Genomic DNA, 26,977 nt, shown 5'->3' with positions numbered 1-26,977 from the left:
ATAGTAGGTATGCGGTCGCTTACTCCCTCCCCCGCGGACACGCACCCCGAGGACCAGTTATAGTTTATGATCCCGCATGCCTGCCAATGCGATGCCACCCTGTCGGCTCAACTTGCCAAGGAAAGGCAAAGGCAAATCCCCCAAGACTATTATTGCCATCGTTACCCAAACCATACGCAATAGTGCATAGCGTTGTTAATTAACAAGCCTTTGCCAATGCTTTCGATATGCTTACATCCACGTACCTACCTACCTACCTAACCTAATGATTATTATATATGACAGGTTCTTAGTGATGGGGGCGAAGGTAAGAGGTAGGTAATAAACAAACGGTAGAGGGGTAAAAAGGAAAACACCTCATCGTATCCCCTCTCTGCCCAAGGCCCAAGACCCAAGACATCCCTCGAGGGAGGTATCTTATTCGATATGCAGTATATTAGGATGACTTCGTTGTATCTTGGACATGCGGAGTCGACTTATCTTACAGAACAGAGTAAAAGTAGCAGCATCCCTCTCACCACCAAATTAATTATTCAGGGTCCCCTACCTGTCCTATCTAGTTGGGTAGACCAAACCTGCATACAAGTTGCATATTTAGTATATATCTACTAGTTATATACCATGGTAGGTATAGTATAGTCTTGGATCAAGGGCTATATCTACTTTCGGTATACGGGCATAGAGCATCCATATATATCTTCAAGCTTGAAACAAGCAAGAGACTCTTTAACTACCTCTTAACCCCTCAGAAACCACCAACTTGCTTTTTGACCATCAACTTACTCCGAATCCCCTCTTTATTTTATGTACCTTAATCTGGATCCCAAAACTTTAACTAAGTTAATTATTTCCCGCTAAACAGGTAGTCTTTCTATCTCTCGTCCCTCTTTTTTCTTCTCCTTCTTGTTCTTGTTCTTCTTCTTTCTCTCTTCATCAACAGCTGGTCTGTGTCCTGCATGTAATGGCATCTGGAGCCATCGTCCAGCACCACGCGCGCGACCCATCCAGCTCCCCCCATACGACAGCATCCGACGATACCTCTGCGGATTCTAACCCTCTGCTCAACCTTCTTACCAACTCCCTCGTCCTCCATCAGATTATCCCCTACTTGCCTATCTCGAGCCTTCTCAACCTCGCCGCAACTTCGCCGTCGTTCCGCGACCTGCTCTTGTACCGCACCCCCGGCGTCTTCCGACACCTCGACCTAACCGGGATCAAAGCCGGCCATGGCAGCGAGGTCTGGCCCAGCGCCCACCTGGACGAGAGCATCACCGAAGACGACTTCTACTCGGGCCCCCTGCGCCGCGTGTTCCAACACATCCGCCGCCGCGACATCCTGCCCAGCGTCCAGACCCTGGTCCTCGACGGCCTCTCCGTCACCGCCGAGTTCTGCCACGAGATTCTCGTCGACCCCGCCCTGCGCGTGCGCATCCTCTCCGTCCGCGACGTGAAGAACCTCAACGAGCGCAAGCTCATGCAGAGCCTGCGCTTCGCCTGCCGATCCACCCGCCCCAGCCCCGACGGCACCCCCAGGCTCAAGGCGCTGTATGTCTTCGGCACGAGGGACGCCCCCGCCCTGCCCGCCCCTCCCTTGATAGCCAGGCGGCATCACTTCACCCGGGGCGGAGGTGCCAACATCAGCATCGATTGGAACCTCAAGTCGCAGCATGCGCTGAACGCGTCCATCCAGAGCGAAGGGGACGACTGGTACCACAAGAAGGGCCGCATCATAGGGAAACACATCGCGGACGGCTGGGCCGAAACGCTGCTGGACTGCCGCGAGGTGATTAGATTTGATGCCGTGCTTTGCACAAGCCCTTGCCACCAGAACTCGCCCGCCTTCGGGAAAGTACCAGGTGCGCCGCGCGGACCGGCACCCGGTACCGAGCGCCAATGGAGCGTTGCCACCTTCGCTCTGGGCGGCTGTGCGTCTTGCGGCGCAGCGCCGGAGGGCTTCACCGTATACGGGGAGTCTCCGCCGGGGGACTTGCCTCTGCTGGCACCTGTTCCGCTGCACTCGTCCACGATCAAGGCGGCGACGTGCCCGAAACCCGACCCCGACCCCCACCCCCGATCCGGAGGAAGCGAGGGGGCGCACAAGTTCGTCCCGAGATGCCTAGACTGCATCCGCGAGCGGTACTGCTTCAGCTGCGGGCAGTGGTGGTGCGAGGCCTGCTACCAGGTGCCCAGCAGGCAGGAGCTCAGCGGGCAGCTGGTGCACATCGTGGGCCAGACCAACGGGGCAGCGGGCCACCAATCGGTAGCCGCCGCGCTGCCTACTGTCAAGGTACGGAAGGGTTACTGTCTGAATTGCTCCCCGATAGCTATGGAGCCAAAGCTGTCGTCGAGTCCGAGTCCCCATGCGCCCTGAGGTGGTTTGCGAAGCCCGGCCATCCAGGAAGGAATTCTATCTACCTATCTTACCTATATATCTACCTAACCTACCTATATATTACTATCACTCCCCCATGACCCTGGCTCATGTAGGGATAGCGAGAGTGGATTATCCAACCCGCTTTCGGTCATCCCCGGAAATTGTATGCGACGACAGGTTCCCCCCAGACGCAAAACCTTGCTTTCCTCAGTCCCTATCTGATTATTTGATTTATGTGGGAGCTCTTCTCAAAGGTTCTTTTTTTTTTGCTAACGTTGGTTGTGCGTGCTAGAACCCCGAGATCCCAAAGATCAAACGGAGTTGTTGGGAATGCGAACACAACGTATGTTTTCCCGATAGTGATCCTCTTTATATCGGGTAACCATGGGCATAGTCAGGCTGACTTTTGGATTTTTAGTGTCTGGATTGCATCGCCAATACCCAGAAGCTTTGTAGAGCCTGTGGTGGCGGATACTGTATCATTCATTACGAAGGCTCTACGCTTACGCTGGTATGTCTACTCCTTGCGGATTTTTCTCTGAGTTGAGCTAACTCTGAAATTCTAGTGCGATTGTATGGCTATTCCGTTCTAATAATACGCAGCTCACGAGTTGACTAACGATCCATAGGGTGTTCGAGACGAAGCGGTCGCCGGTCCCGCGAGATGTATTAATGTAATATCCCGTTGAGAGCCATAAAGTGTTCGATCATGAATTATTTAGCGTCATGCTATGGACTGACATGTCTGTTACTACGACAACGATCCTGAACTATTTGTGGCCTAGGAATCCCAATGGTTATCGGTGGCGTTACGGTTTCTCTCCTCTATTGCTATTATTCCTATGTTTGGTTCGGTCGGTTCGGACGTATATCGATGTTAATTGCGGTAAGGCGTGATCAGAAGAAATTTGATCTACGACCTTGCAACTGTTTCTCTTGCGTGCCCTTCGATTTCGAGGGCCGAGATGATACCCGACTCAGTATGAATGAGCAGATTTATATTTTTATTCAGTAAATCTATTACTGCGTAGTCCTCAAATCAACGTGTGCTTCCAGCTGTTTGGCTGTTCGACGTGATCCATAGGATATCTATTTTTATTCACCTTATAGGCTAGAGTCATAGTTGATGTCTATAGATACCTCGTAAAAGCCCGAAAACTCCGAGCGTCTTATATCGGTATACATCGTGATTTATTAATTGAAGGCTATCAGCCTTTCGATATCGATAGGTAGACATTGAGGGTGGATACCAATTTTATGTCCGCCATGGTAATGGCTCTGACATCCGCTGAGAAATAAACTTACGACCCTTGGCCCAAAACCCCCAAGACCAGTATTCTGATCAAGCAGGCACAAGTAGTATCAAAATAACAGTACAAACTCTTCTAGTTGGCACGGACATGACTGAAGTACTGGAGGCCTCTGATTGAGGGCCGCTTTGACATACATTCCTGTTGATGCAGAAATATCTGTTATGTGTTTACCCGGCAGGAAACGTCCCAAATCGACTTAACGTATAAGTCATAAGCGGGGGGACTGATAGGTTCTGATATTCTCATCTGTAACATAAATCAGCGCGTGGGGCTAGATATTCTAGAGCTGGATTCCACTCGAAGTAAATCATAACTCTAAGCCGGTAGAAAACTTGCGCGCAACCCATGCCGCACCAAATTCCTCATATTCCTGCTTCGTAACAGACAGGGCGTTGATATTCTCGTGCTTGGCTAGATTGGCACCGCCCAGCCATGTGCTCGTTATAGGGTCTACAGGGCGAGCGACTCGAACGAAACATTCATCGGGAGCGAGTTGCACGATCTCTTTTTGAAGTCGCTCCACAAACCCATCAAAAAGAGAGTTACCGCCGACGACAATGATATTAGCAAGGAGACCAGGCCATAACCCAACGGGTAAAACACGCAGAGATTGCATGACAAGGTCCGCAATACCAGGCTGGCGAATGCCAATATCTGAAGGATTGAATAGCAGCTCCGGAACGCAGAAGCGTTCGTTCCTCAAAGTTAATACGTCCTCTGTAGATTCTCCAGCTCGCCCAGAAGCTAGCTTCCGAGCCTTCGAGGCACGAAGGGAATCGAAATCCCGCATAATTCCCTTGGTTATGGTATGAAAATCTGGTAGCACATAATCTTTGGCTATCCCGCCACCATTGAGATAGGTTTCTCGGCGTTCACCTTTCGTGCCCTTCCAGGTACGTTCGTGGTCTCCCTTGTAGTCGAGGGAAACGTAACAGGCGGCTTCCTTCATCTCGTTCACGATATATGCCTCATTACGCATATCATAATGACGAAGCGAAAGCAGCCGCGTCAAGTAATTCGTTAAGAGTTTACCTCCAACATCTAGCCTTCGAATAGCGGGATGAATGGGCCTGCCTTGGAGGAGGGGAGTAACGGTGGTATGGGAGTACCCGGTGTCGATGAGGAGTAAGATCTCGGCAGGAAGTTGAGCAAGAGTTCCAGGGTCTCGCGGGGTTCTGAGGATGCCTTGTACGTCGTGGTAGGCATTAAGAGACGGGCCTGAAGTGAAGGTTGTCAGCTAAAAACAACCTACCTCATCTTTAATAACCCCAACGCAAAATTAGCAATCAGGACATACCAATTGCTCTATAGTAGCTAGCGAAACCGAACTCCTCGAAGACCATCTGGTCGCAATTTGTCTGCAAAATGGGAAGGGAATTCGAGGGTTCGGTAAGTATTAGGCGGGTCTCGGAGGGATCGCAGGGTTGCGGCGCCTTTTCGTCAAAGAATTCGTGTTCCCATATTTCTTTCTCGGCTTCCCAGTTCACGATGAAGCCCTTCTCGACGGGTCGCCTGAAAGCGACTTCGCTGAAGTCAGTACATTTACTAATATCGGAAGCAATGTAGATCTTCTTATTGCGATCTCGACCGATACAGTTCGGTATCACGCGAGGCTCGTCCACGGCATCGCCAGCCACGTACCCAGCTTTTATCGTATACGCGCCATTGTCGAGAATCAAGGTTCGGGATGGTGATGGAGGTTGGTTTGCTTTTGATTTCCTCGAAGGGGCCATAGTAATTATTTAATCAGGTATTTACATGAAGATGTTACGCTGTCAGTATCGCCTACCTGTCTAAAGCGCAACGAAGACGACAGGGAGACGATAGGAAGAAGAGAAATATTAAATCTTGCTGATTGCAACATGTTGAAGAAGGAAACTTTGAAGCTATCGATAAATGACGATGCGCTTTCTCAAAGTACCGGGATCTTAAAAAGAATTGTGGATAAGTCTCCACTCAAGGATCAAGGATCAGGTTAGGTACCTGGTACCCTTGCTTACCTGCTTACCCCTTAAATGAATAATATCTCGTATGTGGACTGCCCCTTTATTGCCTTCCAGATATACAGATACCCTTTAACAACACCAACAACACCAACCACTTCGCGATGGTGACATACCTGTCTAATACATACTAAGTCGAGAGTATTTAGGACTTTTGATTCTCAGGTTATTTTATTCACCGGGATGTCGTGTTTCTTACAGTACTACGGAATATCTTATGCTTACGGGTTTTCCGGTACGTAGAGCCTTTTAAAATAGCTTCAGTTCAGCCAATATAAGGGGTCTACCACTAATGAAAGAAGAGATATACTTAGGATATATATGAGATATATTGTTAGGATCTACGTAAAACTTAGGTGACGACGGAGACAGGGCTACTACCAGGTCAGCAGTTAGATCCCAGGTACTAGGATTCACGGGGATGGCTCTACATTAGGTATGCAAACTTAACAAGGCCGTGAGATCGAGAAAATCAACACCTGATCATTTTGTGCCCTAGCTCAGAGCCTTATGCCTTATCAATCTATACAAGAGCTAAGCCGAGTACTCCAGAAGTGCCGACGCTGGTAAAGTTGGTATATAACAGAAAGGCCAGGATGCAGGATAAAAAGGGTATCAAAATGTACGAGTTAGCCAGATGGTTCTCCTCGATTTTACTTTTTTTTTATATCGAGCCAATGGATGATGGCGAAATCCCCTGTAAAAGCCAGCTGAGAGCCATGACCCATGGGTTTTACCGGAGTGGCGTATCGATCGCCAGACCTGGTTTCTCGATATAGCTTTCAAGGCTGGTCAGCTATCCTGACACTTATGGTCTATACTACGAGGCTCTGCTTGGCGAAAGGCGCCAAGCGCGGTTATGCTCCAAATAGCCAGTCATGATGCTCTCTCGAGCCGCCAGTGTCAAGTACTACGAGATATAAGCTATTATATTCTGTTCTCCATTGCGCCAGAGTGTATTCGCGGGCTTTAGGATATATTCATCATCATTCAAATTATACTTCATTCAATACCGCTATTAAAACTAATCTTAGTTAATGGGATGATGGCAGACGATGTCGGTCTCAACAGCGTTACCATGGTAAGTTATAACCCATAGACTACTACCGTCCAAGCCGAACCAATGATCAAACAGTCAAGCTGACAAGTTGGCCAGGCTCCTCCCTTCCAAACTCATCTTTTTGAACCATCGCCATCATCAACGTCGCCGCCTCTGAATCAACCATTGCAGTCTTCATCTAGGTCATCTACCACGTCAGGGCCCAACAACTCTACTGGAGGAACATACGAAGGATCTTGGTCCTGGGAGCATTTCCCCTCATCGTTTCGGACGGGGCGTTTCGCCGAGAACGTCGAAGTCCTTAACGAGCATACGTTAAACGACTTTTTCAATGACGAATTCTCGCTCAGACGCCTCGATGATATCGAACCCAAGCTCTGGCGCGTCGGCTATCCTAGAGCTCCCAGATGCCTTACCACCCAGCTGCAACTGGGACGAAACATCGTCCTGACAAAAGCCCTTGATATGCACCTCATATGGGATACTGGCAAAATATTCATCAAACCCCTGCCGCGCTACCTTTTGGAGGACGCGTGCTGGGGTATTGGAGGCTTGTCCCAGGAGATCCGAAAGAACGCAGTTGGATTCCTTTATACGTATGCTTGTCTCATCACTCATCCCGAAGACTTCAGGATAGCACTCGAGAAAAACCTCCTGCCTAAAGACGACGCTGGAAACGACCCTAAGTGGGCGTCTTGGCGGGCTTTTGCGACGGAGGTCTTGCGAATTGATATTTCCGAAGACGTACATCAGCGCTTTCGCCGGGGGGAACTACGACTAGATAGGCTCAATTGGATATACGCCTTAAAGGATCTGCCATTCCCATCCATCCGCCTGTATAACAGCCCGTGGCAAAACTACACAGACTTCGTCACCTCCAATCTTTCTTGGGTCACAGCTACCACGGTATATATCGCAGTCGTCCTCACGGCCATGCAGGTGGGACTAGCAACCGACGCGCTTAAAGACAATGCCACATTTCACCGAGCTTCGTACGGTTTTACTGTCTTCTCGATTCTTTGCCCGATTATTGCAGCCGTTCTTATATTGCTGGCGTTACTGGTCTTCCTAATTCCAAACTGGATCCGCGCTCGGAAGGCTAGTCTTCCGCTTAGGTGAACATCACCCGCATGAGGCCTTTCAAAATATACGCTCTGGAGCCCGCCCGGGGACCCTCGATTTACCAAATATGTAAATTTTGATATGCTACGGACTACCTTCGAAATCCCTGTTAGTAGGAGTTAATTATAGGCGTAAGGGAAGTTCGTTTTCTTTTTCAGGTAGCAAGCTAGAAATAAGGTCTGCTCTGTGATAATAATCCGAGTTATTCCCCTTTATACTACTATAATGCCATCTCTAGATTCTGGGTCTATCTTATCAACATATTAATAGCCAAATCGCCATAGCAAAGATAGTACACCTTCCGTAAATGAGCATAGCATGCCTCTCCATGGGAAGTCCACTGAACGAGGAGCAAAAAAGACATCAGACTAGGTAGGTAGGTAGGTATAGTATGTACTTCTTTGGGACTATAAGGTATATAACATATAAAGAGGATTACATGGGCACAATACAAGATCATAATGTTTTAATTATTTGTCTATTGACTCCCCCTAAATCCGACAAGGCCGTGGGTACCAATCTAGTATAAGCTACGCCGTACCTAGCAAATACCTCGAATCTCATAGCTCTAGGTCCGTGCTGCTCTCATTTATAAGTCCAAGCCAAACCTTATTCGTTCTGTTCGAGTTGTTCTCTTTTGTACCTACGCGATAGTGTTGGTCGTCACCCACTCCTTGAACTTGTCGGATCGGGCGTTGCCCAGGTCGTGGATCCACCGGCCCACGCTGTCGTGGATGCTGAAGCCCGTCTCCGGATTCGCCGGCTCCTCGACCGGGGTCGCGGAGAAGGAGTAGGCGAAGTTGGTGTCCCCGGCGCCGTTGAGGATGTACGGGTTTCCGTCGAAGTCGGTCCAGCTGGCGCAGCCGGTGCAGAGCGCCGTGAATTTGAAGTGCGTCTCGTTGGCGCTGGTGCCCTTGAGGACCGTGTACTTCGCATCCTCGTACGCGCCAGGCAGGTAGTATCCGCTGTAGTTGGTCAGTCTGGTGCTCCGCAAGGGTAAAATATTGAATATAATCAGAGGAGTCACTCACGTAGCTTCGCGGGAGGAAAACTGAACCTTGTCTCCGTCGCGCCATACGATAGTCAGAGGATTGTAAGTCATGGCACCGCCCCAAGCCCATGCGGCCCAGCCCAGTTCCACCGGTACTACGATCTGGAGGATCACGTCATAGGCAGCATCGCCGGTCGCCTCTGCCGGAAGAGCCAGGTTGTAAGTGATACCATCCGTGGTTGTGTAGGACTGAAAAGTTATTCCAGTGTCCGCGTCGACGAATGGACTCGAGTCCAGCTGGGCCAGAGCTATATTACTATAAGTACTCGTCTAGGTTTACCTCTAGCGAAGGCTTAAATAGTTTTACTTACCGGACCCAGCAAGGCCAATAACACCAGCGAGTGCGGACCACTTCATGGTTGCTTATTTAGAGAGATGTTGTTATAAGCAGAAATAAACCAGCAGGTCGACACAGGTGTCTGGAATGGAGCCCTCTGCTTTTATATCAATAAACGTCAACAGCATCGTCACCTCACAGGAGATTGCTTCAACCGAGGGAAATTAATTTGGAGAGCTGTCTCCGGAACGGCCAATACGGCAAGGCCAATATAGTACTTCCAAACATCAAGGTATCATCTAAGATACCACGCCGGATGCTCTTCATGATGTAAGATCCATGGGGTGGTTTCTATCTTTGCCCCTTGCTACATTCGCTTGAAGGGCTTCAACGCTTCTTAGCGCGGCTGAAGCCAACGTGGCATAAATGGCAGGTTGGCCAGAACCGGAGTAACCTTGACAAGCCAAGGGCGAGTTTTCTAAACGCGGTAGATTGTATACCGCAGGCTTCATCACTCTGCTATCAAACTTCGGGAATGGAATTCGTCACTCCGCCGTGGGGTTGCCTGCCTGTTAACAATGGCCCGAGTTGGGAAAAAAGACCCAGCCATGATCTTGTAATAACATGTGCCAACGTAGGAGCGAGAGAAGATCAAGGGGCGTTTGTCCCTGCATATCTATGTCATAAGTAGAACGAATTAGTTTTACCCTCGGCCTGATTGGGTCTTTCGGACGCTTAGCAAGGATTCCCGAAGTTGACATTAGCCTGAATATATCAAATGGCTTTGCTGTACGGCTACCTTCCGATCAGAATTTCTGCTAATAAATTATGCGCAAAACAATTCAGGCGATCTTCTCCAATTGTCGAATCAAAGTGGATATGTCTATATCCTATACACCCTGGGTCCCCTCATGGACATCAACTTCTCGACCTGGGTTACTCCAAGTCAGCAATTTAGCCTGGAATGCCATAGCAGAGGCATCGGCGATGTGTATGGGGGACACATAAACAGGAAGGATATAAAAAATGACTGATCTCCTTCACCTCATATTGGCGAAGCATGACATCAAGAATAATCATAGATGGGTTGCTGAGTCATCTCCTAGAAGAAAGGGGGAGAAGGGCGCAAAGGGCATAATAGACGTGGTTTAGGGGATGGTATATTAAAAGGTATGTGACTATTACAGCAGATACTTCTAAGTTGCTTTAGGTACCTGGTATGGTCCTAGTGCCACCTCCTAAAGCAGACAGGGAGTCTAGGTAGATATTCCTGATAGGTATTTAAGGTATATAGTAAGATCCCAGGTTGTTTGATGCGAAATCGAACTAAGTATCGAGTTAGAGCTTGAAGTAATAAAGCACCAAAGTATAAGAGTATACTCCATAGCAGATATATTTAAATTATTAAGATTTATAATACTAAACCTCGTTCTAGCTTAGTAGTGTCATGATATCATCAACAACCTGATGAGTTACCCCACCACCAAGTTGCCACGGCTGTAGTTATACTCATCGATTGAAGTAAAATATCGATGGCGAGTCGCCATGGACTACTGTGACAATTTTCTTAGCATCTAAGCCCATCGGAGATCGGGAAATGCTACCGGTGCTACTAACTCTATGTTAGGTACCTGGTATTAAGGGTTGACCTGCTACCAAGCTTAGCTTATGTCCAATATAGAAAGGGCTGAAAGGAGTACCTGATCGAACGATCAAAAGGCCAGTTTTGATTTTACCTATAAGTGTTCGTCCAGGGTTGAGCGGTTCACTTCCACAAGCAGGTCTTCGATCATAGCAAAACCTGGTAAGACGTAGGCTGGATACCGCCGAGCACTAGGTTCAAGCGGTTAAATGTGCCACGGCGCATATGCATCGCGTCAATTTGCGGAGATGAGTTTTTCTGATACTGAGCGATCTGCTTGAAAAGGCTTGGACTATGTTGCTGATCCGCCATGTCGCCGCCTATTAATCCGAGGAAATGCTAGCGGGCTAATCCCGGCATCGCAATGGTTTCGAACGTATAAAGCAGAGACGATCATTCCGGAGGATCGCGGAGGGCTGAGGTTAACTCTTGGCCCATCTCAACTTGCGATAAGAGATGGTGTATAAGTGATATTCTTATAAGTCCAGTAGTCTCTGCGCATTAAATATAAACTCATATGATACACATCAAGAGTGTCTGCTAGTTATACACTTATAAACTCATACATCTTTTAATGAAGAACGGTTATCACCGAGGAGTAACCATCTTATTTGAACCTTACACGATAAAAACAAATAGGAGTTCATACCATGGATATTCTCAAGATTGTATAAGCAATACGGACCGAAATATGCTTCAATCTTTTATCTTTTACATAGTAAGAGATGGTTTGTTTTATCTCCTATCTCCTAAGAAATGTGCAATCAACATTGGTTATCCCCGGCTCCAAGAAGTGGCTTGCGCTTTCGCTCCCTCGAACTTGTTCCCGTCTCGGCAAGTACCGCAGTAGCGGGCGCCACATGGTTAAAGGCAAGGGGGGAGGGGATGGCGGGGATCTACTGGATGACGTGATTCTCTCTTATCTTGCATGCTTCTACTATTCTCCTATCAGATCGGCTTTGATCGGAAAGACGAACATAATATCGATTTTTCACATGAGACATCGTATAAAGTGACGCACCACACCTTGTACCGTTTGCAGAAAAAGCAAAATTCCATCTCGGCTCTCCGCCGGTCTCATTTCCAAGCCATTCCTCACATACAATAGCTTTCAGGTACTTCTCTTATCCCTCAGTTGGAATCATGACGATTATGACTGATATGTATACTATTTTTTTTCTCGACTCGTTAGTGGAAAGAGGATAGAAGTAGTCTTAATGATAGCTATAGACTACCTCATATATATTTTGCTTATTTTCATCTAGATCGATCTTAAACCTCGTACACTAGTTCACAATATGGTATAGCAACAATATAATTATAGTCCAAAGTCTAGCTCGTCCCCCACTTTCACCTGCCGAGACCCTGAAAATCCCTCGATTATATTTCTAATCTTCGTGTTACTGCTACTGCGACTGCCACTAGCTGATATAATAGAGTCTAAAACTATTTTCTCGAACAACTATCTGATATCCCATCTTCTTTCATACCTTAGGTACCTACCTACCTAAACTCGTATTTATCTATTTCCAACTTCTGGTCCATCTTCTAATGGTACTTTCCTTCTAGACAAAAATAGAAATTTACCTACATAGAAACAAACCCTCAAATCTCCAACAATGGGTTCCCTCCCCCCAAACCCAACTTCCAACAACAACAACACCACGAACCCTCCCCGCCCACCCCTCCACGACTCCATCCCCCCTCTCATCCTCGGCACCGCCACCTTCAACACCCAATACGTCGCGAACCCGTACGACCTCCCCGCCGTATCCATCGTCTCGCGCGCCCTGGACCTCGGCGTCCGCGCCTTCGACACGTCGCCGTACTACGGCCCCTCGGAGCTCATCCTCGGCGACGCCCTCTCGCACCCGTCCGTGTCCGCCGCCAACCCTCGCCCCTCGTACTTCCTCGTCACCAAGGCCGGCCGCATCGCCCCCGACGTGTTCGATTACAGCCCCGCCTGGATCCGGTACTCGGTGCTGCGCAGCCTCGAGCGCCTGCGCGCGGACTACCTCGACCTGGTCTACGCGCACGACGTCGAGTTCGTGGCCCCCGCCGAGGTCCTCGCCGCCGTGCGCGAGCTGCGCCGCCTGCGCGACCAGGGCCTCGTGCGGTACGTCGGCATCAGCGGGTACCCGGTCGACCAGCTGTGCGCGCTCGCGGAGGCGGTGCTCGCGGAGACGGGCGAGCCGCTCGACGCCGTGCTGAGCTACGGCCACTACACCATCCAGAACACGACCCTGGGCGCCTCCGCGATGGCCCGGTTCGCGAGCGCCGGCGTCGACGTCGTGCTGAACGCCAGCATGCTCAATATGGGCTTGCTGACGACGCGGGGCGCGGATGCCGGTCCCTTGGCCGCGTGGCATCCGAGCCCGGAGGGGTTGCGGAAGACGTGTCAGGAGCTGGTGCCGCTTGCGACGGAGGCGGGCGAGAAGTTGGAGGTCGTCGCTATCCGGTGGGCTCTGGACAACTGGTCGCGAGTCGGCGCGTCCAGAGGCGGCCGCACGCCAAAACTACCGGCCGGAACTCGCGTGGGCGTAAGCGTCATGGGCATCTCGAGCGTGCCCGAGCTGGAAGAAACGTGCCGGGTATTCCAGAGCGTAATAGAGGGGCTCGAGCCCGAGACGTCGGATCCGGAGCAGACGGAGCGAAGGCGATGGAGTCTGGACCGCCGCCAAAAGATCCAGGACGTGGTAGAGAAGATGTGGGCGGTCCTGGGCCGGTGGAAGGACTACAGCTGGAGCAGTCCGGATCCCGGATTCGTCAATGCGAGAAAGCCTGCCGAGGTCGGCGTCACACCCGATGACGGGATCCTCCTCAAGTACGCCGTCAAAAATAAGGTGAGTGTGAACGTGGAGGAATTGCCGTTATCGGCTGTTTAACTATGATAAAAAAACTACCCGACTGAACCTATTATAACGTACGAAAATATTTCGGTGCGGAAATTCGTGCGGGCTATTATGATATACCAGGAGGTATCAACGAAGCTATAACATCCATATCATATCCATGGGGTTTATGACTCTACACCTATTGAGGCGTCTGGTCTTTGCAATCCTTGGTGTAAACCCTAGGGGTTTATCGTATAGGTTCTTCCGTGGAATTTAGTTAGCACATGAGCCGTAGCCAGATGGTAATGAAGTAAATGTAGAACGGTAATGGGCTGCTACATATAGTGTCCTAACCTTACCATAGCCCTGCAAGTTAGAGATAATTTTCCCAGTAACCATCTTACAAGGCACAAGCTACGACACGAATATTGACTGACTGCCGCTACGCAACTATACATTGAGTGAGGCAAAGGCCTCCCTAGCTACAAAGTGATTCTATCTGCTTATATCAAAGTGAGCCGCTATAGGTCAACATAGCTAGGGATGCTACTAAACGCTATGCGATGATACCTACCTCTATCGTTTGCGACGAGGAACATACAAGGAAACTGAAGTTCGCGGATAGAATGTTACTTCAATAGAGGGATTGAGCCCCCTCCTTATACTTCGTCGATCTGGTTTAGGGGAATTAACTTATATCGCCTGTGAATGCCAACCATCTATGTATACAACCCTTAACTCCGAACTAGAGGATGTCGACAGCGCCCGCCTCCCCTCTTGATGCAGATATCCATGACCTTCGGACCCATTTATCACCCTGACCGGTAACCACTTTCTTGTCGATAATTAAGCGACGGCGAAGAAAGGCTTATTTATTGTGTGACTTCTTGCGGCTTCTCTTCCATGTTGATATGCCCGATCCGCTTAGAATCTCCGTCGTCATCGTTTGTAGGCGCTGGAGTTTCGGGGGTAACCATCAATTGCGGCGGAGTGGCGGTTTCGTCCTTCTTTCCTTCCGTGCTTTGGCCAGTCTGACTGGTATCGAGTTTAGGTAGACTTTCCTTCTTATCTCCCTCCTCTTTAGCGAGGGAGTCCGTAACATTTTCTATATGTTCGCCGTGAGCTTTTTCGTCCTCCCCTAGCTTGCTTCCGGGGCTGGCATCTTCACTTCCGGGTGATGGGGCCTCGCCGTCTAGAGGGACACCAACCATCTCCGCCAAGCTTCTGAAGTTAAACATGGGTTCCGAATTCGCACTATCACCCTCCTCACTGCGTGCAGCTAAGCTTAGACCGCTGGACCGGGGATCCTCGCTATCTGCATTACTATGCATACCAGTATAGCTTGCCGGCGTACTCTCAACCCCGCTAGAGCTAACTGAACTGGCGTTGCTCATCTGACGAAGATGCGATGATCCCCGAGGAGGCTGCGAGGAAGCGGGAATCGGCAGAGACGCAACGCCGGAACCGCTTGCTTGACCCTCTTCATTTTCGTTGCGGTCAACTGCCTTTCCTTTGTCGTTTGGGGAGGCCGAACTGGAACTAGAGACTGGATTTGTAGGTCCGCTACTGGCCTGGGTAGCTGAACTAACTTCGGTACGTAAGTTGCTGGTAGCACTATTACCTCGCCTTCGCCCGAATCCCAGACTAAGGGAGCTTGCGCTAGCACTACTACCGCCGCCTCCGTACACATCGCCCTTCTTTTTTGCAGACTTTCGTTCTTCTTTCTCTCGTTTCTTTGCCTCCTTACGGGCTTCTTTTTCTTCTTTCTTTCTTCGCTCTTCCTCATCTGCCAGGCTCAACCTAATCGCCTCCGCCATCATAAGGTTTTCGAGGTGTGCAGCATCTATCCGTTCCCGGTTTGGACCGCTCCGATTTGAAAGAGTACGAGGCCCTGGCTCTGGACCCGCGGGGCCGTCGCCACCACCACCATCGTTTGCTTGAATATTTGAGCTACCGCTCGGACTCTCATTTCCCCGGTGGCTTCCTGCATGCCTACGGCTAAAACGGGACGATCGACCGAAGATCGTGCGGGACTCTTGGTTTCCCATCACAAAAGCGGCATGATGTAGAGCATCTGCAGCTGCCGCTCTGCGGCGCTGCTGCGCACGAGCGGCAGCTAGCTTCGTAGACCAGTCGGGCCGGATGCGATCGGTGGTGATAACTCCCGGCGCGCTGGCAGAAACACTCTGCGTCCGCCGTCGGTTGGCATTAGCAGGGGACGTGGTCAACGACGGCGAAAGGGTTGAATTGAGGGAGCTTGAAGATGACATCGCCGTGCTTATGGTACCCATCGTGGCGTTGTTGAACGCATACGTCAACCCGCGGCGGAAAGGGGGAGGCTCGTACGTCACGCCGAAGTCTGTCTGGGTACAATATGGACATTTGGCCGGCTCCATGATAAGTTCGCCTTCTCGCTCCTCGGGATTTTGTGTTGCCTGGCCGCCTTCTTCGTCGGGATGGTGCTCCGGAAGATGTGGGTCAGGGCGTTTGATCTGAACGAAACATTCGCTGCAAATAATCTGACAGCAGCAGCGAGTACGATTCAGGTACGGGGGATAGTACATAAGACAGAGGGGACATTCAATTCCGTCCTTGTATAGAAAAACTTCGAGAGGCTGGCCGTTGACGAATGGGTCGTGGGGCAAGTTCACCTCGCGTGGTGTAATGATATCCGTATGTGAACTATTTCGAGATATATTGAGGGCTGCGGCTAGAGATTTCTTGTGAGGCTTAAAAGGTGAGTTGGTCCTCGGGATACCAGGAGAGGTAGGGGATGGTAAAGCTGAGCCCGGATTTGAACCAGGGGTGTCGGAGGGGATCGAAAGAGTCCGAGGACTCATCGGAACGGTAAGGTTCTGAGTCGAAGCGCTTGGGGAGCCGGTTGACCTAGGTTGCGGAACGAGATGCTCGGGGACTTCATCGGCGGGAGGGATCTCGAGACCGCGGGCCGCAGCTATTATCTGGTGCTCTGCCCAATTCTCGTTGAAATCGTCCAGCCCACGCCAGAACGGTGCGAGTTTTCTCTCGATCTATTATGTGTGTATCGGGTTAGCTAACGACTGATACCTTAGGTTAGGTAGTTATTTAATCCGAGGCGGTTAGACAGAAACAACATATCACTCACCTGTAACTGGCGTACTACTGGTTTACTAAAGTCCTCAGAGGCGTTATAGACGCCCATCGTCACAAGATAGCCACCGTCCACATGTTCCTCTTTCATACTACGCTCGCGCTCCTTGATCCGGGCTGCTCGTTCTTTCTCCAACCTCCTAGCCTCCTTCTCTTGCTTTGTCTCTCGATGCTCGAAGGGGGCATCCTGATGGCGTGAGCTTGACTGGCCACCCAATGATAGACCTAAACTACTCAAGTCCGGTCGACTAGAACGTCTCGATCGATCAGGGAGTTCCCCATGGTAGCCGGCACCAGATGAACTTCCACCAGGATCCCCACGAACCCCCTGGGCTCCTATGCGAGTGCCGCCCCTGGCATCTTTTGTATGTGTGTTACCCATCTTCCTTAAACGCGCCCGAGTTTCTCAGGAAACGACGCAAGGTGTAGAAATAGATGAGTCGATGATCTTCGCACGATAGGGATCGGCAGAGGGGCGCGGGTATTGCGGCCACAAATGACCAACGGGGATTTAGATCATCGGCATACAGTATGGTGGGAATTAGACCGACAACGAGGTTTGGAAAATTTAAGGAATTTCGTTGGGGATATTAATATCGCGATTGATAATTGCGAATAAACGGGATACGGTTTTATTGTATACTATCCTATAGAATTGTCAGGATGTTGGCTTAAGAGATAAAAATACGGTAAGCAAAAAGAGACGACGCGTGGGTAGCTGATCTGTAGGCTGATAACCTTCGCACACATGCATGCTAGGACAACAATCAGCCTGTTTTCAAGGTGAAAGTTGGATGCTGTAGTTGATGTTGTAGTTGTAATCAGTGGTAGCACTAGCAACTTATATTTTCGAGAGTTGTCCAGTCAAAGTAATATTAACTAAGGAAACCGTTCGAGGCAGGATATCAAAGACTTGATGCGCCACTGAGCAAGGGTCCAAAGAACCAATCCCAATCCAATCTCTATGTGTTGGTGTAGCAAACAATGGCCGAATATCGAACAAATGGTAGATGGGTATCGGTATTAGACAAAAAGTAGGAATGTGTGCATAGTAGTAGTAGTAGTAGTGTTGGCTAGGGCTGAGTTGAACTGGTTTTACCTTCTAGTTTGGGTTGAAGATTGAAGATGTCGACCAAAACTCGGACAAAGTATTGTAAATATTAAGAGGTGGACTTGTCACCTGTAGTTCGCTATCTTGTCGTCAGGTCGGTATCGCCGGGTTCGAAATTCCCGGAAATGACTGTACCGTGTAGTGTAACGCGCTGGATAAGAGCTGGAAACTCTTGAGACTATCAAGTTTTTGGAGTCCGGAAGATTTGTGAGATTGTCTGAGTTTTGGGGTTTAGGTGAGCGAATGGCGGCCTACGTTTCCGCCCGCCTCTTTATTCCCTCTTAAGAAAAGAAAAATGAGTGATCAAAGGTAAGAGAAGAAAAAAAATATTATATCTTGAACTGAGCATCGAAAATAGTTACGCTAGACCTGCTTTCCCACTTACGCCATCCTAGCCAACTAAAAAGGTAAAGGGAATAAATGATCCGAATCGGAAGAGAGAGGTAGGTAACTGGATGGAAAAGGCGAACTTGGAAATGGGAATTAATGATGAAGTAATGTTTTTTGGAGGTGGGGGGTGGGAGTTACACCACGTTCAATGCTGTTCGTGCTGCACTTTCCTCGGTACTTTAGGTACATATACCATATGAGGTACTTAGCATTTCCATGTGCAAACTTTATTTCCCTACCCTATTTCACAAAAATACACATACAATGCAAGTACCTAAGGTACAATACAATACTTAAGGTTAGCGCAATCAGTTGTAAACGCTAATGGCCATGTCTTTACATAGTACTGACCCACGGCTAGGAATCCCCGCTTAAAAAGTTACGTTAGGTAGATGTAATAGAGCCCAATGAAGTTTGTCTATCAAATTTATTAAAAGTTTATTCAAGTGGCTAGTCGGATCAAACTTCTCCTACCTAGCTTCAGGGTCCATGCATGCATGCATAAGCCTTGCCCCCTTCCCTTTTCAAAATTCTCAAAGTTATCAAGTTTATTATATCAGGGATTCTGAGGAAATATTTGTATACCGTCTCACTCATAAGATAGGTACCTACTATACGAGTTATCGGTATTCCAAGAATTGCCGGTGCCAAGCTCTTGAATACGTACCACTTAATGTAACGCACAACTCACACGACTTAGCATTGCGTATTTTTTGGGAAACACCATCTAATAACAATAGTGAAGAACTCACATGTTATCGGAGTATATCATATTTATGTCTCAGATTCATATGTTAATTCATCCCGCCTGATGAGCCTCTCTTATCGACAACAAATCACAAGCTTTCGTTCCAACGTCATCTGCCCACTAAGGGCTCGAGACCATCTCTAAGCACAAATATACGACTTCACTACTTTCTTGTACATGTCCCTAGGACAACTGGCTATCATTACGTTACTCGTCCACATCTCTTGGTCCGTTCTTCTTGAAATACTCGTCGTACTCTTCCCAACTCATGAGAGGGAAGTCAGTCGGCCGCGTGATAGGCACAAAAGAGATTCCTCGCCTTTCAAACTCTTCGAGCCTCTCTCTCGTCCTTTCTCTGTTCTTGTTCACGCTGTATATTCTGATCCGATGGGCGCTGCTCGTTACATGCAAACCCCAATTCCATGCGTCCCTAACCCCAATGGGCTGAGTGTTGATGGCGTTATCCCAGCACCGTACCACTACCTCTATCCATCCCTCGACGTCGCAAGGTAACCACATATGCCAAGTGCGCCAGGCGAATTTGTGCTTCGTGCTCAAATTCTCCGTCGGCGCCGCGTACCACGAGAATCCGCCGTCAGCGCTTACTTCGACGCGCTCGGGCCAGCGGCCGCCTCCAGAGTACGCCCATCCTTTGACCTCGATCTTGCCCTCGTGTAATACGACCTGCTTATTCCAAGGTGACATGATGGCGCTGCTCACGGGCATTTCTTGTATTTGAATTCCATCAGTCCAACGCTGGTTATGTTTGCCAACTTGCTGGTTGAAGTACAAGTATTCTTTGCTCTGCACTGGAGCTTTCGTCGGCTCCGGTATCGCGGTTATGCGATATAACCACTTCACGCTCCTGGCGCCTATGTAGCCCATCACTACCGCTCTAACTGGTGCGCCGTGGATCTTTGGTAGTGGTTCCCCGTTCATCTCCCACACGAGCATAACCTCGTGAGATTTAACCTTGGAGTAAGGCACGCTGATGGCGTAGTTCATTACCTCTTTCTGTTTGAAGTACGTATCAGCACCGACGAGCTCTAGATGTTTGGCACCTTCTTCAAGCCCGCCGCAATATTTTATCACCTTCTTGAGCGACACTCCCACGTATTTGGCCGTCCCAATCGCACCTTCAGCCCAAGGCGCGTTAATCATTTCGTCTCCCTCGCCAGCGTATAGACTTATCTGCTCAATACGCCTTGTACCGCTGCATTGTATAGTTACTAGCCTCTCCATGCGCGGGAACCGGCTTTCATCCTGGAGGTCCGAAAGTGTCAACTTTTGGGGTGTTTTGACCAGGCCATCTAGCCGGAGAAACCATGCAGATGGGTCGATGGACGGGATACCACCGTGGTTGCGTACGAAGTGCAGGGGATTTGGTGTAACCGGCTCAGCTGTGACGAGCCTTTTAGGCGGTTCGCCATTATATGGGAATTGCAAGAGATGTAGCATATCTTGCGATTTTTCTTTTAGCACGATGGCCCAAGATTCCTCTGGAACTACTGCCAGGCGGCCACCAATAGCTCGATGCCATAACTTCCAGCGGATTCCTGCTCACACGACAAGAATCATCGTATTAGCATAGTATAAATACCTACCTACCTAACCTAGTAGACACCTATTGTTAAAACTGAACTTGCCTTCTAGAACCGGATTGGTACCAGGAATAGGTGCCAACTGGAATTCGGGCGGAGGAGGGAAATCTTGGGAGGCGAGAATCTCGTGCGCCTTGCGCTTCTTCTCTGGATAGTCTTCCCATTCAACATAACTTATGTGAGTTAGAATAGATTTTCTCTCTCCGATCAGGGTGCAACTTGCCCATCCCAGCCTGCCAATTCATCAGCGGCTAGTTTACCGTCAAACTTTTTCGGAAGTGGCTGAACCTCTCGTTCCCAGCCCGGTGCAACGGCGTCTACCCCTTCGTTATATTTCGTTTGGTCAAGCAGATGCAATTCTGTTGTCCCGAAGCCCTGTTCAAGTTTCCACTCATCGCTGGGCTGGGGTATATTAGTAGATTAATATTAATCAAGACCGATAATGTGTTCACTGACCAGGAAATTGTTAACAGCCTCACGTATTAGAATGTCCGGCTGCATGTTGCAAATATCAACTATCGCAACTTGGGGAAAATGAACCAAGATGTATAGGCAGATACCCTAATCATTGGAGATTGAAAACGAGAAAAAGACATTTAAAGCAGCATAGTTGTCGTTAATATGCCTCTCTACCTATATACCTACGTTAATCCCACTCAATCAGGCGCTGACTGAGCACCGATGACGGCTCTAACACTCGGAAATAAAGACGTCAAGCATCCGTCATACATATTCGAAGCGCCGTTTACCAATGTTATGTCGCATCGCATCTAGCAAGCTCTGCAAAACTTCGAAGTATTTAGACAAGTTTACGAGAGTACGGGGTCTGATGATCGAGTTCATCTAGATCGCAATAATTAGACAGGTATGGGTACCTATTATAAGTTTATATCTACCTGTAATGATAGATGAAAAAAACTAACTTGATCGGTATTATGGTGCTTGAAGAGAAGTCCAAGAAGAGAAGTCCAATTTATAAGACTTGTTAATTTAGGGGGATTGTACCTAATATTGCCAGCTGCAAGTACTAGTGCCAGCTGTCAGCTGTCCAATGTCAGATATCAGCTGCTGCAGGTGTCAAAGTTAGGGGAATAAAACCCCGCCATCTGATTTTGTCCCGCAGTTGGCGCTCAACATAAAAAAAATAAGAATTTAGAACTCACTCAATATCAATTACAAGTTGGCAAACAACAAAATATTTTTTAGTTTTTATTATATTTCTTTTTTTTTTTTCAAAAAAAAAGAAAAAGAAAAAGGAAAAGACAAAACAAGAATGGCGACAAACAGCTCAGCCGGCGAGGCTCTCGAGGCTCTCAGATCCCAAGTTAAATCAGCAACAAGTCTTATATTCCAACTTCAAACTCTCGTTCATTCGATAGCCGACGACAAAGACGAAGACCCCTTCGTATCATCATCGCCGCCGCCGAATTTCGAGTCCGTTGATCCTTTATCTATAGCCCACGACTCTGCGACCCTGATAAAGGCACATACAACTAAGCTATCTCTCCTCATCATAAATGAGCCGTTTACGCCCTCCGCCATCTCTAAAGTTCTGCACGAGCTTGTCGCCAGTCCTATCCCAGCCCTAGCTTCCGCTGTTCAAATTTGCGACGCCGACAAATATACTTCGGTTGCTCGCAAAGATTTCGCTTGGCGATGCTATCGCCTATTGAAGGAATTGAATAATTTCATACAGATTATACCTTTGGACGGGACAGTTCTGGCCAACGGTCAGAAAAACGGAACAAGCGGAGACAGGGGCAGTTTGGCCGCCACCGGTGTTGTCTGGGCCGCTTGCGACGACGTAATATTACTGAAGAAGTTAGGAATTGCAGGGTTACTTATCAAAAAGGTGGAAGAGTATAGGGATACGCTGAAGGACATTCTCGAGGAACTCAAGGAATATAGTGAAGAGGTTGACGAAGAAGCGGAAGACGATAGCGACGCCGACGACGCGGAAGAGGGTGAAGTTGATGGCGTCACAGACCAAATGCAAAATCCGCACATCTCGGCTCAGGAGATGCTCGACCATCTCATGAATCCCAGTCACATTCCAAGAGGCGACCCAAACAAAATCCGAGAGCGGCTCGAGTCTTGTATGAAACGATTACGCTTAACCACTCTGCTCTATACAGCAATCGTAAAGAGACGGCTGAAAACACTTCCGCCATTACCCGTCACGAAGCAAGAATCATTCATTCAACGTCTGGGTGAAGTATTCCCGATATTGAAAAGATTACCGCACCGCTTTGAGGAGGTCGCTTGCGCATTCTACGAGTTAGATCGCGACACTATAGATAGCGCAATGGACAATTGCTTTTTCGACGCGTTCGCCGCATCGGAAATGTTGATGAAGCCGTGGGACGGCCAGAGAGACGAATTTACGGAATGGGCGGAAAAATTCCAAGTCGGCATTAAGAAACCGGACCAAGGACCTGCATCATAAACCTTGATATACATGGTTGAATAGAATATATATACATATTGCTTGTCGAGACGGGCTCGACAAGGAATCTTTCCAAAAAAAAACAAAAAAGACCTAAGACGAGAAAATATCACGCAATGCCATGCAGGATAAATATAGCAAACTCGCCTCCCCACGCCTTCTTATAAACCAAATGTTTATACCTGGATTGCGACGGAGTTGAAGTTGACCTGACGGCTTGTTAGTTAAGCTTGTTCGGGGAAGACTTGGTATAGGCAGAAGGGACTTACATGACCTGTAGCAGGGCAGTTGTTGGTGATCTCGGGACCAGTGGTCGACTTGCCGTCGATGGTGACGCTGACGGCGCCGGTCTTTCCGTCGAAGGGGACTTGGTAAAAGTAAGCCTTGCCGACCGAACGCGATGGGCTTACGGTTTGGCTTGCGCCGCCGATGGAAACGGTGATGTCCTTGGGGGAGTTGGATAGCGCAATGACCGAAACAAGGTCCTGAGTTCCGCCCGCAGCCGAAGCGCTTCCGCCCTGGCCCCAGACAGTGCCTAAGAAAACAAAAAATGTTAGCTCAATGTTGGTCGAACAAAGGCGGATATGATTATTTACTTACCGCCATCAGCGCAGACGGTTGCGGGAGTGGTTCGGTACCAAGCGACGGCTCCTTCAGCAGGGACGGCAACATCGGGGTTACCGGCCTTGTAGGCGCTGATGAAGTAGGGCAATACGAAGCGGAAAGCAGAGTGGTCGAAACCGTTGATGTAGGCCTCGGAACCGCTAACAATCTGAGCCGGAACAGGGGCGTTGATGTAGCTGGACTCGCCGTAGTCGTTCCCTATCTCACGTTAGCCTCAGGGGTTTGTTTTGCGGGAAGATGCGATATGCTCACAAGTGATAATCTCAATGTATTCGGGCTGGATCTCCAGAACCTGCGCCCAGCGGTCGTACCAAAGGGAGTCGCTGGATGAGTACCAGTTCTTGTTGTACTGAGGAAGGTCTACGTCTTGATTAGTTTTCCGAGTTGATTTCCGTGTTTAGAATAAGAATATCGCCATACCAGTGTAGAAGTATGGGCTGACACCCATCATGTACGCCTTGCCCTGAAGAGAGGACTTGTAGGCTTGGTCGTTGCCGGTGTTGATTGAGTATTCGTTCGCGTTAGGCCACGCGCCCCAGTTGACTGTATCGTGTAAGCTACCGAAGTAATGACTTACTTACTCCTGACAGAGAATATTCACTTACAAGCACCATCGATCTGGCCGAGCTTGCTTCCGACACCCTGAGCACCGAGCGAAGACCAGTCCGGAACCACTATACCATCCCATATATTAGCAATGCAAAGCGCGGTAGAAAAGGAGTTACACGAATAGATTTTAGGAATTAGAGATTTGTCTTTTAGAGTTCACTTACAGAAGATGTCTCCGGTAGCAGAACGCACTGAAGCCCAGTTATCAGCCCAGCCGGGACCTTCGAAGGTCGAGACGAACGGTTTGCCGTTGACCTTGAGCTGGCTTCCCGCATCCTTGTACTGGTTGACGAGCCCAATCACCTGGTCGGGGCTCCAGGAGCTAGCAGCCATGTCGAAAGACAGGAACACGCTGAAGCCGTTGGCGGCGGCGGTATCGTAAGCCAGCTGGAGCTGTTCGGCGTTCCACGTGTCTTGCGAGCCGATGTTCAAGGCAAAACCGTCGATGCCTGCCGACTTGGCCTCCGTGATGTCCTTCTGCCATTGGTCCCGGGACTGCTGGTTCGTCAAGCCCACCATGTAGTGGGCGAAGACCTGGCGGCCGCTATTCTGCCTCGGTAGAACCGCACATGTTACAGCCGTGTTGGCGAACAGCGCAAAGGCTGCCGCAAAACCTAAACGCATTTTTTCTCGACGAATTAAGCACTAGGCTTTGCTTAACAAAAAAAATAAACAATTAAAAAAGTGGAAATAAAAGAGACGATTGTTGCAGTAAGGAAATGATCAACCACCGTCAACCTTGGGAATCGTGAAGATATATAGGTATATATAGGTAAGTATACCTAATGCATATATTTTACCTAGGAACACAGGCAGTCTTTATATGTGATTGCTATATTTGGGTTCAGCTCCTTCTTCAGCCCAAGGTGACGTTACTAATAGGCTATGTGTTTACACACTACAGTGCTACGTTATCGGCGGTGGGTAGCGGGAATGCAACCGGCATGGGCCGTCAGCGAACTAACGAATTAAGCAATTTTGCTGATGCCATCCTTCACTATACCCTCTTTGTCACGAGGTTTTGCCTTTTTACCTGTAGAATCTCTGCCCCAGATTCGTACAAGGTTTCGTGAAAAGACGATAGTTAATGTATCATAGACTAACTCGAGCATATTAATAACATGAGTACGAGAAAGCCTAGAAGGGAAGGGTTAAGTGAGAAGAACCGGTTTCGCAAAAGAGATAGTTTACCTCTTCTCTACCTTCTCTACTAACTATTCACCTCCATTTTATCGCTTAGCCCTATTGATGTTTTAGGTTGTTCGAGTCTCTAGGAATAGTTCGTGCTAGAAACGAATAGGGCAAGGTAAGAATTAGACTACTATGGTACGTCCAAGCAGATGGAAGGATTCCAGAGTTCAGCTCGGTAGCGATCGTCCTAATAGCTACTAGCTTGCTGGGGCTCTTACGCATGGAGCTATAGGATAGCTGTACTATCATCTACGTAGTAGGATAATGGGGGTGTCACAGTAGGCTAGAACGTACTTTTGTTTACACTGAAAATAGATATTCCTAGCAAAACAAAACACCAGTTCCTGATCTAAGTTCCTAATCGAGGTTAAGTCCTTAAGAGTTGCAAAGCTATTCGCATAGGTACCATGCGAACGAATGCTGTTTATTAGAATCATGATATTTCTTAGCCGAGGTCCTTGTTGAGCAATAAATAGCGAGGTTGACGAATAAAAAGGAGAGAGGTCAAGAAACTTCATACCCATACCACTTTACCACGTCGACATTCCTTTCCGCATCTATGTATGTACGTTTTGGGCACAGTTATCCATTCATTCGACCAGCCGCATCTCAAACCGTTTCTACCTAGGTATGCACTGAACAAATATTTGACTCTTTTTTAAACTTTTGAATCTTGATGATCTCATATTGAGGTTTGAATTGGCCGGTTTGGATTTGGCACTTACCATTTAGGTATCTCTATGAAGCCTTTCGGTCCGCGTCAACCGATTTGGGACGGTCGGTAGCGAAAACGAAGAGAGTTATTTATAGGTAGGTTTATCCCATCCAAAGACACCAATCAGCCAATTGCAATCGATTGATCTTCAGATTTTGATGGGGTGAAACTGGTTCGCCCCTTGCATAGTATTATTAAGAGGTAGGTGGGAAATGCGGTATGCTCTTTTGGTAGCGATGGTTTCGGGGGTAGGAGGAATAAAGGTTTGGGATCGTGATGACTAAAAAAGAGTCGAGATGCAGCTCCCTATTTAAGTCTCACGTTGTGGCTGTTTTGGGATCTTTTTGTGGCTGGATGGGCTCATCCTCTTTTATTATGACTTATGCTTTACTCCCTTACCCCTTTTTTGCTTACCTACCTCCTACCTAGTCGGTACTCATCTCTTAACTTTCACTTAAACTCCCCTGAAGTCACTTGCTTCTTTCTTCTCCACTTTCAAACCCCTTCATCTCCGTCATCACGACGCCAAGCAAATCCTTTAGAAGAGATACGAGAACAACTACTATGTACATAGTATGGTAGGTATCGGAAATCCATGCACCATAGCACTCAGATGCTAACTCTCCATAATAAATAATAGGGCCTTACCTCCTTGATTCTCAATTGCTTTAATGCGTTGATGCGTTGATGCGTTGCTCACATACGTAGTCGTTCGACTGTTTGATCTAACCATATCG

The 26,977-nt window shown here is 48.6% G+C and overlaps 10 protein-coding genes across 10 annotated transcripts; 5 read left to right on the top strand and 5 right to left on the bottom strand.

The window, feature by feature from the left end:
* Positions 1–787: 787 nt before the first annotated feature.
* On the top strand, positions 788–2,808 carry F4812DRAFT_354860 (uncharacterized protein). The gene is made up of 3 exons (XM_047931773.1): positions 788–2,609; positions 2,667–2,717; positions 2,793–2,808. The coding sequence occupies exon 1, from the start codon at positions 962–964 to the stop codon at positions 2,369–2,371; it is 1,410 nt and encodes a 469-aa protein (XP_047791342.1). The 5' UTR covers positions 788–961; the 3' UTR covers positions 2,372–2,609; positions 2,667–2,717; positions 2,793–2,808.
* F4812DRAFT_354753 (uncharacterized protein) lies at positions 2,490–3,042 on the top strand. Its single transcript, XM_047931770.1, has one exon. It carries the CDS (start codon positions 2,608–2,610, stop codon positions 2,914–2,916), a length of 309 nt encoding a protein of 102 aa, XP_047791341.1. The 5' UTR covers positions 2,490–2,607; the 3' UTR covers positions 2,917–3,042.
* A 952-nt stretch (positions 3,043–3,994) lies between these two features.
* Positions 3,995–5,420, bottom strand: F4812DRAFT_458548 (Actin/actin-like protein; the record flags this gene model as incomplete). Its single annotated transcript, XM_047937374.1, has 2 exons — positions 3,995–4,905; positions 4,985–5,420. The coding sequence occupies 2 exons, from the start codon at positions 5,418–5,420 to the stop codon at positions 3,995–3,997; spliced, it is 1,347 nt and encodes a 448-aa protein (XP_047791340.1).
* A 1,181-nt stretch (positions 5,421–6,601) lies between these two features.
* Positions 6,602–8,151, top strand: F4812DRAFT_354601 (uncharacterized protein). The gene is made up of 2 exons (XM_047931769.1): positions 6,602–6,771; positions 6,847–8,151. The coding sequence occupies exons 1-2, from the start codon at positions 6,733–6,735 to the stop codon at positions 7,867–7,869; spliced, it is 1,062 nt and encodes a 353-aa protein (XP_047791339.1). The 5' UTR covers positions 6,602–6,732; the 3' UTR covers positions 7,870–8,151.
* A 272-nt stretch (positions 8,152–8,423) lies between these two features.
* On the bottom strand, positions 8,424–9,401 carry F4812DRAFT_354788 (putative iron reductase domain protein). The gene is made up of 3 exons (XM_047931771.1): positions 9,235–9,401; positions 8,904–9,171; positions 8,424–8,837 (listed from the first exon to the last, which is right to left on the bottom strand). Exons 1-3 carry the CDS (start codon positions 9,278–9,280, stop codon positions 8,516–8,518), a joined length of 636 nt encoding a protein of 211 aa, XP_047791338.1. The 5' UTR covers positions 9,281–9,401; the 3' UTR covers positions 8,424–8,515.
* Positions 9,402–12,131: 2,730 nt separating this feature from the next.
* On the top strand, positions 12,132–14,100 carry F4812DRAFT_354803 (Aldo/keto reductase). The gene has a single exon (XM_047931772.1). The coding sequence runs from the start codon at positions 12,462–12,464 to the stop codon at positions 13,725–13,727; it is 1,266 nt and encodes a 421-aa protein (XP_047791337.1). The 5' UTR covers positions 12,132–12,461; the 3' UTR covers positions 13,728–14,100.
* Positions 14,101–14,548: 448 nt separating this feature from the next.
* On the bottom strand, positions 14,549–17,187 carry F4812DRAFT_450816 (uncharacterized protein; the record flags this gene model as incomplete). Its single annotated transcript, XM_047936137.1, has 2 exons — positions 14,549–16,705; positions 16,801–17,187. The coding sequence occupies 2 exons, from the start codon at positions 17,185–17,187 to the stop codon at positions 14,549–14,551; spliced, it is 2,544 nt and encodes an 847-aa protein (XP_047791336.1).
* Positions 17,188–18,703: 1,516 nt separating this feature from the next.
* On the bottom strand, positions 18,704–21,799 carry F4812DRAFT_425503 (molybdopterin binding oxidoreductase). Its single transcript, XM_047933938.1, has 4 exons — positions 21,112–21,799; positions 20,879–21,057; positions 20,701–20,828; positions 18,704–20,610 (listed from the first exon to the last, which is right to left on the bottom strand). The coding sequence occupies exons 1-4, from the start codon at positions 21,154–21,156 to the stop codon at positions 19,262–19,264; spliced, it is 1,701 nt and encodes a 566-aa protein (XP_047791335.1). The 5' UTR covers positions 21,157–21,799; the 3' UTR covers positions 18,704–19,261.
* On the top strand, positions 21,786–23,397 carry F4812DRAFT_354412 (uncharacterized protein). Its single transcript, XM_047931766.1, has one exon. It carries the CDS (start codon positions 21,929–21,931, stop codon positions 23,099–23,101), a length of 1,173 nt encoding a protein of 390 aa, XP_047791334.1. The 5' UTR covers positions 21,786–21,928; the 3' UTR covers positions 23,102–23,397.
* On the bottom strand, positions 23,214–25,581 carry F4812DRAFT_354431 (glycoside hydrolase family 71 protein). The gene is made up of 6 exons (XM_047931767.1): positions 24,499–25,581; positions 24,331–24,399; positions 24,146–24,268; positions 23,978–24,085; positions 23,702–23,923; positions 23,214–23,636 (listed from the first exon to the last, which is right to left on the bottom strand). The coding sequence occupies exons 1-6, from the start codon at positions 24,956–24,958 to the stop codon at positions 23,326–23,328; spliced, it is 1,293 nt and encodes a 430-aa protein (XP_047791333.1). The 5' UTR covers positions 24,959–25,581; the 3' UTR covers positions 23,214–23,325.
* Between the last annotated feature and the right edge of the window lie 1,396 nt (positions 25,582–26,977).

The sequence above is a fragment of the Daldinia caldariorum genome (assembly GCF_022478825.1).
Source record: "Daldinia caldariorum strain CBS 122874 unplaced genomic scaffold F4812scaffold_6, whole genome shotgun sequence".
NCBI lineage: Eukaryota > Fungi > Ascomycota > Sordariomycetes > Xylariales > Hypoxylaceae > Daldinia > Daldinia caldariorum.
This window is presented reverse-complemented; position numbering and strand designations above follow the sequence as displayed.

What these genes read in the sequence shown, in the direction of transcription:
- F4812DRAFT_354431 (XM_047931767.1), bottom strand. Translation starts at nt 24,958, where the DNA reads ATGCGTTTAGGTTTTGCGGCAGCCTTTGCGCTGTTCGCCAACACGGCT. An exon ending in TGCTACCGGAGACATCTTCT is followed by an intron (nt 24,400 to 24,498) that starts GTAAGTGAACTC and finishes GGGATGGTATAG; the next exon opens with TGGTTCCGGACTGGTCTTCG. An exon ending in CGGCCAGATCGATGGTGCTT is followed by an intron (nt 24,269 to 24,330) that starts GTAAGTGAATAT and finishes TACACGATACAG; the next exon opens with TCAACTGGGGCGCGTGGCCT.
- F4812DRAFT_354601 (XM_047931769.1), top strand. Translation starts at nt 6,733, where the DNA reads ATGATGGCAGACGATGTCGGTCTCAACAGCGTTACCATG. An exon ending in GTCTCAACAGCGTTACCATG is followed by an intron (nt 6,772 to 6,846) that starts GTAAGTTATAAC and finishes CAAGTTGGCCAG; the next exon opens with GCTCCTCCCTTCCAAACTCA.
- F4812DRAFT_354860 (XM_047931773.1), top strand. Translation starts at nt 962, where the DNA reads ATGGCATCTGGAGCCATCGTCCAGCACCACGCGCGCGACCCATCCAGC.
- F4812DRAFT_354803 (XM_047931772.1), top strand. Translation starts at nt 12,462, where the DNA reads ATGGGTTCCCTCCCCCCAAACCCAACTTCCAACAACAACAACACCACG.
- F4812DRAFT_425503 (XM_047933938.1), bottom strand. Translation starts at nt 21,156, where the DNA reads ATGCAGCCGGACATTCTAATACGTGAGGCTGTTAACAATTTCCTG. An exon ending in AGGCTGTTAACAATTTCCTG is followed by an intron (nt 21,058 to 21,111) that starts GTCAGTGAACAC and finishes AATATACCCCAG; the next exon opens with CCCAGCGATGAGTGGAAACT. An exon ending in TACCAATCCGGTTCTAGAAG is followed by an intron (nt 20,611 to 20,700) that starts GCAAGTTCAGTT and finishes TCGTGTGAGCAG; the next exon opens with GAATCCGCTGGAAGTTATGG.
- F4812DRAFT_354788 (XM_047931771.1), bottom strand. Translation starts at nt 9,280, where the DNA reads ATGAAGTGGTCCGCACTCGCTGGTGTTATTGGCCTTGCTGGGTCCG. An exon ending in TATTGGCCTTGCTGGGTCCG is followed by an intron (nt 9,172 to 9,234) that starts GTAAGTAAAACT and finishes ATAGTAATATAG; the next exon opens with CTCTGGCCCAGCTGGACTCG. An exon ending in TTTTCCTCCCGCGAAGCTAC is followed by an intron (nt 8,838 to 8,903) that starts GTGAGTGACTCC and finishes GACCAACTACAG; the next exon opens with CGGATACTACCTGCCTGGCG.
- F4812DRAFT_354412 (XM_047931766.1), top strand. Translation starts at nt 21,929, where the DNA reads ATGGCGACAAACAGCTCAGCCGGCGAGGCTCTCGAGGCTCTCAGATCC.
- F4812DRAFT_354753 (XM_047931770.1), top strand. Translation starts at nt 2,608, where the DNA reads ATGTGGGAGCTCTTCTCAAAGGTTCTTTTTTTTTTGCTAACGTTGGTT.